General features: G+C 45.1%; 2 protein-coding genes across 2 annotated transcripts in view; both read left to right on the top strand.

Moving 5' to 3' along the window:
- Positions 1-1,212: 1,212 nt before the first annotated feature.
- LOC138946159 (G-protein coupled receptor GRL101-like) lies at positions 1,213-3,639 on the top strand. The gene has a single exon (XM_070317670.1). The coding sequence runs from the start codon at positions 1,213-1,215 to the stop codon at positions 3,637-3,639; it is 2,427 nt and encodes an 808-aa protein (XP_070173771.1).
- A 2,571-nt stretch (positions 3,640-6,210) lies between these two features.
- LOC138946245 (aminopeptidase NAALADL1-like) overlaps positions 6,211-9,462 on the top strand; it is a 42,785-nt gene continuing 39,533 nt past the window's right edge. Inside the window, exon 1 of the mRNA XM_070317782.1 lies at positions 6,211-7,200. Coding sequence (XP_070173883.1) covers positions 6,860-7,200 — 341 coding nt within the window. The 5' untranslated portion in view covers positions 6,211-6,859. The remainder of the gene's footprint in view (positions 7,201-9,462) is intronic.

Raw genomic sequence — 9,462 nt, 5'->3', positions numbered from 1 at the left:
ACCCGGGGCTTCTCTTCCAAGGCAGGGAGGTCTCCGTGAAGAAATCTGTAAAGGTTGCAGAAAAAGAGGAGCAGTTACGGCCATGGCAGCAGCCCCTGGACTCGTTTCATCATGACGGGCCCTTCCCAGTCGTCTTCAGCAACACTAATGAAATCATCTTCGAAGACTTCAATAGCGTACGTACTCCCAATATTCATGTGTTTCGTTATAAAATCCAATTTATTGGCACAACACAGAATTTAAAAAATGTGTTACCCATCACGTTTACGTCACCCCAGTTCGGGTATGTGACGTCACCAGCCTATGACGAAGTCAGTTACATGCCACCATCAGTTCAAGCCGAGGTAAAATTGAAAGCTCCTTCTCGTCACGTGATCATGATAAGCTTTTCGCGGGTAAAACTTGATGTGAAAAACTTGTCGCGTCACGGTCTGTCTTACGTGTTAATTAATATCTCGGAAAAAGGGAGAACAGTGTTTTGGCTCGAGAATATGTGTTGATGCAAAAAGTGAATATTTCACAGGGATCTATAAATTTTCCCTAACCCTAACCTTAACCACCGCCGCCAGGGAAAATCTTCGCACAATGACGGGATTCAAGATGTACTTCTCCTTCCACCCTGAGAAGAGGGCCCCACAGAAGCTCAGCAACGGTCTCTTCAACTGCTCTGTGGATTACTACCCAAGCTTCCAGCAACACCTTGACTGCAACCTAGAGACCCAGTGCCATGACGGACGGGATGAAACACAGCATTGCCCTTTGAGCAGCGAGGCTTGCGCAGGTAAAATAGCCTCTGGCGACAAATGTTTGTTGTATGTAGACCACATTGAATTCAGACGATTTGACAGACAAATCCCAAATGATTATTATCGAGTTCGTAACGACTGTCTTCAGCGTGGGGGAGATTTATTCATAATGAAGACACCCCTTGATCTGGACAGGTTCTTAAAACTGCTCGGCGTTCGACTAAAATGGCATGGCTATACTGGAATGGTCTATGCCAATAAGTCTGTACCCAACTTGTACAGGAAGATGTGGCTAGGCGTGGATGGGTCGGTGCTTTACAACACGTATCACGGAACTTTACGCGAACCTTTTCTTTTTTCAAGGGAAAAAATCTGTTTGGCTTATTACATTGATAATACATACACATTTCAAACGTTCCAGTGTGACGAGGCTAAAATGTACGACTCAGTGTGTGAGATATACCCAATGGGGCCCCAAAACTCCTCTCAAGCAAACGGCATAGCGTTATCTCAGAGAGCCAGAACAAATCGCAACGCCGATCCAACTCTTGCCCAATGCCCCGATGGTCATCTCACGCATCCCTTTCTCCTCTGCGACGTACACAGTCACTGCGGGCAGTCAGAGGTCGTGTCGCTTTGTCAATTTGACGGTGAAGGCGGAGTGGAGGAAACACAGAAAGAAGGCGGTATTAACGCAGAACGCTCCGTGGCCATTCTCATGTTTGCGTGCGATGGTGGCTTCACGACAATTCATTTCAGTCTGGTGTGTGACTTCAGACATGACTGTAACGACGACTCCGACGAGTCATTCTGCAAACATCCACCTTGTAGCGCCTTTCAATGCGCTAACGGACAGTGTTTGAAGTATAGATTGCGTTGTGACATAATATCAGACTGTATAGATGGCTCGGATGAAGCAGGCTGCGACGAGCATACATACCTGTCGACCATGCAGCCAGAGCCTAAAGCCCCTGCCATCATAACACTGAATGGTAGGGGAAGTTTTATGTTCACCAGCATGGGGCCCAACGAATCTTGCCCTACCACCCATTACCGCTGTCTTGGCGAGATGAACTACTGTCTGCCTGTTTACACACGCTGTAACGGTTTCTACGACTGTCTGGGCCGTGAGGACGAAGAGGGCTGCGAGGAGATGACGTGTCCGGGTTACTACCGCTGTCGTGCTTCCAGCGTGTGTGTGCACCCTGACCACATGTGTGACGGCTGGCCCCAGTGTCCGCAGCATGACGACGAGCTGCTGTGCGGCTTGGCCTGTCCTGAGGGATGTCGGTGTCAAGGCCACGCCTTCATCTGTTTGCGCTCTTTCTTTGCCACGACGTTTACCAGTCTTCGTTATCTGGACGCGCATACTTCAGGCATGACGCTGTCCGATTTAAGCGCTAACGTCTACCTCCTACATCTCAGTTTGGCTCGATGTGAAGTGACCCATCTTTCTGCTGTCCAACTTCCCAACCTTCAGTACATGGACTTGAGTCACAACGGCATTGACGCTGTCAACATGACTGCTTTTCTGTCCATGCCCAACCTGAAAGCTCTGGTACTGGCTGACAACCCTCTAACAGATCTGCACAGTACTCCATCAAAGGCGCAATCCACGATTCTCAAGACAGTCGATCTTTCCAAAACCTCGCTTGAAAAGTTCGAAAGCAATGCCTTCTCCAACTTTCGGGCACTGCAGCACTTAAACCTGTCCCACACAAATATACACACGATCGGCAACGGCGGGTTTAGCTTCATCCGTGCTCTTCGCACTGTAGACCTAACTGGCAGTCCCGTCACCTATTTTACTCCTGACCTCTTTCAAGGCTTGACATCGCTTGAGAGAGTCATCAGCCCAAACTACAGACTCTGCTGTAAGCGATTGCTGCCCGAGACCTTTGACGTGCAACAGTGCTTCGCCCCACACAACGAAATTTCTTCATGCGAAGACCTTTTGCGATCAGAAGCGTACCGCGGGTGCCTGTGGCTCATCAGCTTGATGTCCCTGGCCGGGAACTCGCTTTCCTTCATCATGCGAACCTGTGTGCTCAGGACGGTCTCCAAGAGCGGTTTTAACGTGTTCGTCACTCACCTCAGCCTCGCCGACCTGCTGATGGGCGTGAACATGGCCATAGTGGGAACAGCTGACGGCTTGTCTCGCGGTAGCTACCTGTTCTACGAAGCCACCTGGACAAAGAGCGCTGGCTGTAGAGTGGCCGGCTGTCTGTCCCTGCTGTCCAGCGAGGTGTCGGCCCTCCTCATCCTGCTCATCACGCTGGACCGCTTCCTCGTCATCCGCTTCCCCTTCAGCCAGTTTCGTTTCGGCAAGAACTCGGCGTCCGCAGCGTGCCTGGCGACCTGGGTCATCGGCCTGGTGCTGGCCACGGTGCCGCTCCTTCCCGCCACGTCACACTGGCAGTTCTACAGCCAGACTGGCATCTGCATTCCGCTTCCCGTCACCCGGCAGGAGTTTCAAGGACGGAGCTACTCGGTCGGCGTCGTCATCGTCCTCAACTTCATCCTCTTCGTCCTCGTGGCTGCGGGCCAGGCTGCCATCTACCGGTCGGTGCAGCAAAATGCCATGACCACCTCGGAGACGAGCTTCAAGTCACGTGACCTGACTGTGGCCCGCAGACTGATCACGGTTGCCGTGACGGACTTCCTGTGCTGGTTTCCCATCGGCCTCTGCGGGCTCCTAGCGCTGGTTGGAGTCCCCATCCCCGGCGAGGTCAACGTGGCCATGGCCGTCTTGGTGCTGCCGCTCAACTCGGCGCTCAACCCTTTCCTCTACACGCTCAACATGATGGCCGAAAAACGCCGGAGATTGAACGAAGAGAAGCTTCTCAAGCTTCTGGAATCCAGCTTGCAATGCACAGACGTATTGCCGGAATAAATTAGCCAGCTGCAGCGTCCATGTATAAATCGGCTACTATTCTGCAAGCATGTACATGTAACAAACGCGATTCAGACCAAACTACTGGACCGATCTTTATGACATTTGACATGAGAGTTCCAGGGAATGATATCCCCGGACATTTTTTCATTTTTTCGATAAATACTTTTGATGACGTCATATCTGGCTTTTTGTAAAAGTTGAGGCGGCAATGTCACACCCTCATTTTTCAATCAAATTGATAGAAATTTGTGTAAAGCAATATTTGACGAAGGCCGGACTTCGGTATTGCATTTCAGCTTGGTGGCTTAAAAATTAATTAATGACTTTGGTCATTAAAAATCTGAAAATTGTAATAATTATTTTTTTTTATATAAAACGATCCAAATTTACGTTCATCTTATTCTACATCATTTCCTGATTCAAAAAACATTAACAGCTATTGTGTTTTCAGCGTAGCAATAGAGTCCGATATTTAGACGAGACAAGTATATTTATTTTATTTATTTTTATTTACGAGGATTTATATCGCGCACGTATCTCACCACACAAGTATAATGCCGACGAGTCGACGACGAGTCGCATTATACTTGTTCGAGTCTAAATATCGGACCCTATTGCTACGCTAAAAACACAATAGCGATTATATAGCTGTTCTGACCTTGATTTGTTGTTCCAAACTTACAAAAGGACAGTTTTTGCGTCGATGCGTTGATCTCAGGTTTTGATAGCAGACGCCGTTTCTTATGCGCATTAGTTTTGCGCAGGCGCAACAATGCGAGCAGACGGCAGCGAAGTCAATTTCAGTTTGGGTGAATGGCTTTTATACTTGTCTCGTCATGAAGCGAATTGTTCATCCTCAGTTATAAACGACTACATGAATGTTAGTGCCATGGGCTGTACATCAATACTTCAGAGGGGAAGTGGGTATTTAGTGTGGAGTTACGAGATAAGAAAGTCGGCCATTTTTTTCAATAGGCCTAATTATGCTTTTGGATATTGAGTAAAATGGCCGAGTTCCGTAGCATTATGCTTTGATGATCGGAAGAGACCATCCAATCACAGCCCCCGAATTCCCCCACGTGTCCATCAGATTAGCTATATATACATGTTATAATTATTTGGATTGAAGACAAGCTCTGAACATTAAAAATATAAAAATTATGATCAAAATTAAATTTCCGAAATCGATTTAAAAACAATTTCATCTTATTCCTTGTCGGTTCCTGATTCCAAAAACATATAGATATGATATGTTTGGATTAAAAACACGCTCAGAAAGTTAAAACGAAGAGAGGTACAGAAAAGCACAGCGAAACCACTACCGCGCTGAACAGGCTCGTCAGTTTCACTCCGTTTTGCACAAGCGGCGGACTACGGTCATTGTGAAAAAATGCAGTGCGTTCAGTTTAATTCTGTGAGTTCGACAGCTTGACTAAATGTAGTAATTTCGCCTCACGCGACTTGTTTTCTTCTCTCTTTCTGTTGCTTGGCCAATGAAAACAGGTCACCATTAAACATAAGAATGCCGCTGCGGTGTGTGTGTGTGTGTGCAGTGTGTCTGTGTGTGTGTCCGAGTGTGTGTGTCTGTGTGTGTACCCCCGTTTCCACAGGTTTGGTTGCCTAAATCACCATAAGGCAACCATCCACACGTGGATGGCAACCTAAACTCTGGATGGCAACCTAATTGTGTGGATGGTCGATTCAATTAACACCGTTAAATTGACTTTTTTGACGGAAAGAATGTCATAACAATGTTCAAAATGACATTCTTTCCGTCCTCTATAGGTGACGAAATAGGTCAAATTTTGTGCATTTTTTAGTGCAAAATTCTTCGATGCCGAAGCGAGTACTGCACCCAGTGCTGTTGTAGTGCAAGTGCACTAGAAAGGCACTACACCCAGTGCCGCCTCTTAGGTAACCATCCACACTTTAGGTACGTGTGTGTCTGTCTGTCCCATGGTGTGTCAGTGCGCATCTGTGTGTGTGTGTGTGTGTGTGTGTCTGTCTGTCTGTCCCACGGTGTGTCAGTGCGTATCTGTGTGTGTGTGTGTGTGTGTGTGCTGTCGAGGTGGGGGGGGGGGGGGAGGGGGAGGTTGAGTGTTTTGAGCGACCGAGATTGAAAGGGGGAAAACTCTACCAACTCTACTTTCCCTACATCATGCCCCCCCAAAAAAAATTGGTCCAAAGAAGCCATGCACTGAAACGGGGCTATCTGAGATTACAAATTGCTCAATCTGTTTTTTTCTGCCCTACTTTGGGGGGAACTCGCAATTTTAAATTTCTTATTTTACCACTGGGGGTCTTCCCGAAGCAGTAATGATTGAACAATAATATGCAATGGCCGCTTAAAAACACTGAAAGGGCTGGGGCAGGGGGGGGGGGGGGGCGCTGAAACACCGACACAAACACACACACACACTCACACACGCACACAACCCTCACCTACCTCCCTATTACCTGCCGAAATATGTCAAATATTAATAAAGGCGAAAACACCAAAAACAGTCTGGAGACATCAGTCCTGCTTGCTGCCGCGCGAGGCGTGAAAAATTTCTCTTTATCTTTATTTATTTATTCATATGGGAGATTTATATAGCGCTTGACGTTCTCTAAGCGCTTTACATATTGATTTCTGCCGTGTGAGATGGAATTTTTTACACAATACTGATATCACGCATTCACATCGGCCAGTAAATCTCAAGCCATTACGGCGAATATTTACTTTTCACGGCCTATTATTCCAAGTCACACGGGTATTTGGTGGACTTTTTTTAAATTTTTTTTATCTATGCCTATACAATTTTGCCAGGAAAGACCCTTTTGTCAATCGTGGGATCTTTAACGTGCACACCCCAATGTAGTGTACACGAAGGGACCTCGGTTTTTCGTCTCATCCAAAAGACTAGCACTTGAACCCACCACCTGGGTTAGGAAAGGGGGAAGAAAATTGCTTACGCCCCGACCCAGGGTCGAACTCGCAACCTCTCGCTTCCGAGGCAAGTGCACTTACCACTCGGCCACCCTTTCATCTTCACTGCGCTTGCTGCTAAACCCCTCCGCGCGGAGGTGTTTTCAGACACATCAGACACAGGGTGAAAAACTCGACCAACTCTACTTTCCCTCCACTTTTAAGGAACGACAATCCGTTTCAGTCCACCACCGACCGACCGTGGTGGTGTTCCCTCCCTTGCAAAACTTCCAAGGTAGTTTTGAAAACATGGCGGCAGCTGCGAGGGTACGAAATGCCTACAGTCCCGTTTCGGTGGAAGATACGGGACAGGATAGACTGGTACGCGCTGAATCTCGAACTTCTATCACCAGACCACGCCGGGGATTAAGTGTGTGGACGTTTTCGTTGTTGATCATCGGAGTATGTGTGCTTTTCCTGTTGGGATTCTGCCTTGGATTTTACGTACGTGAGAGTCAAAGTTCTGTGGAAGACATTGTGGCGAAATGCAGGGAAGGCCAGGAAGATGAAGAGAAAAAGACGCCCCTCGTGGAGATTCACAATGATATTATGTACCGGGTCCGAGGAGAGGAAATCCGACAGTTTATGCAGTAAGTCATTATACAGCTTGGGGGTCTGTGTCAAACAACTCAAATACTAACAACACACCTGTCACACCTGTCGACCAAAGTAGCCGCCGGGGTCATTTCGTGCGCACACAAAGAGAACGACGCGACAGAGTGTGTGACCGCTTTGGACCTTGGCGTTTCTAGAAACGAACGGATCAAAAGTTCTCTTTGTCTGTGTGTGTGTGTGTGTGTGTGTGTGTGTGTGTGTGTGTGTGTGTGTGTGTGTGTCTCTCTCTCTTTCTCTCAGACAAGGACAGATTGTAAGAAAAGGCATAGCCTTAAATCTTAATCCTTGTTAAATAAAGTTCAATTCAATTCAATTATCTTGATCTCTGAGTCTCTCTCTCTCTCTCTCTCTCTCTCTCTCTCTCTCTCTCTCTCTCCCTCTCCCTCTCTCCGCTTACTTTTCAGTTGACGATTACTGAGAATTGGCACAAGTGCACTGGAATGTGGAGTTTGTTTACTCAAATTGCTGCCTTGACTTTTATGAGTATGAATGATTTTTCATATGATGAGCATACTAAATTACTATGAATTTGGTAAGGCTAGCTTTCTTCTCCTGTAGAAATTTTGTATGAAACACACATGATCTACTGTACAATTATTACAATTTAACATAATAATCAACATAATGTCAAAACAGATCGGTCCAGGCATTTACTTTCACTGATTTAGTTATACCGGTTATAATTATTACTATTAAATCAGACCCCCGATAAAACAAAACACAGAATAAATTTATAAAAATTGTTTCTGATGACAAAGCCACACAAACAAAGACTATTACACAAACAATAGGGTTGGTATTAGCAGATCAGTTACTGGTTTTCAAATGTATTCGAAGATTTTGGAAATGACACCAAAAATTGGGTTCAGTTGTATTGGAAGATCAGTTACTGGTTTTCAAATGTATCAGGAACCGACAAGGAATAAGATTTTGGAAATGACAAAAAAAATAGGGTTGGTATTGGTATATATATATATCAGTTAGTGAGTTACTGGTTTTCAAATGTATTTGAAAATAAATCTTCAAGTACATGAAAACCAGTAACTGATCTACCAATTGATACCAACCCTAATTTTTTTAATGAGTAACTTTCCTTGCAAGTCGAAAATGGAATCAAACTGAACACCTGTCTGAGTCTCTGACTGAGGTGAGAGAGTCAGTGTGACCTGGCTTTGCACCTGTTCTGTACATTTCCTACCTGCCTGACAATAATACAAATCCCCTTTCAGGTGTCTGTCAGTGTCATTTGTCAGTGTCAATGTGCTATTGTATTTGTAGTAATTGTACATTCTATTTGTCACTGTATAGTGACAAATGTTAGGGCTTACTTTAACTTGAGCACATTTTTGGATAGCCCATTTTTAACTTGCTGTGTGAATTCTCAGTTTGAACTCTGTCTTGCCTGCAGTATGCACAGGTCTGTAAAATGTACACATTACATAAACACACACACACACACACACACACACACACACACACACACACACACACACACACACACACACAACAAATAACCCAACAAACTACAGATTTCACTTACTTTAACAACAAACAGAACCTTTTTCTTTTTTCTTTGTCATACTATTTTGAACCTGTAGTACTGGTAGTAGTCACTAGTGTTATTCTATAAATGTCTAAATTTTACGTCAACTTATAGATGATAGATATGCAGTCAAATCTGAAGAAGATTAATGAATAGAAACCTATAATCAACAAATACAATCTAAAAATAATTGCTCTGAGGCAAAAGGGGAAAAATGCTGTTCATTTGGAGTATGGGAAGCTTGCATTGCAAAGTTATTTTGTCGAATTTGTTCAAATTGTTGTTTTTGGTCTATGCATTGATTGATCATTTGATGCAGAACGATCTTTTTGTAGACAAGTAACAATAAACAAAGCCAAAAATGTATTGCTGCTGCTGTGTGTCATGCAATAGAGTGTTCAATTCGTATTCTTGTGAAGAAAAGAACATTTTTAATAAAACAAATTTTTATTGAAGCTCCAGGACATTCTGGAAAGAGAGAATGTATATATCCTACCGGCTAAATATTTCGCCTCTTAAGGACAAGATATCCATGGGTTATATGATTCGAGTTTTACGCCCTCACGGCTTTTGACGAGATACACAAGACAAGTGTATGCGTGTTTAGGTGGTATCAGCCATCTGCACTTATGGCAGAATGACCAAGATCTTTTACGTGCCATTGTGGTGACACGGGGGTGGGACATGGCTTCCA

Source organism: Littorina saxatilis, linkage group LG13 (assembly GCF_037325665.1).
Source record: "Littorina saxatilis isolate snail1 linkage group LG13, US_GU_Lsax_2.0, whole genome shotgun sequence".
In the NCBI taxonomy this organism is placed as follows: domain Eukaryota; kingdom Metazoa; phylum Mollusca; class Gastropoda; order Littorinimorpha; family Littorinidae; genus Littorina; species Littorina saxatilis.
Note: the sequence above shows the minus strand (reverse complement) of the source record. Positions and strands in the feature narration are given on the sequence as shown.

What these genes read in the sequence shown, in the direction of transcription:
- LOC138946159 (XM_070317670.1), top strand. Translation starts at nt 1,213, where the DNA reads ATGGGGCCCCAAAACTCCTCTCAAGCAAACGGCATAGCGTTATCTCAG.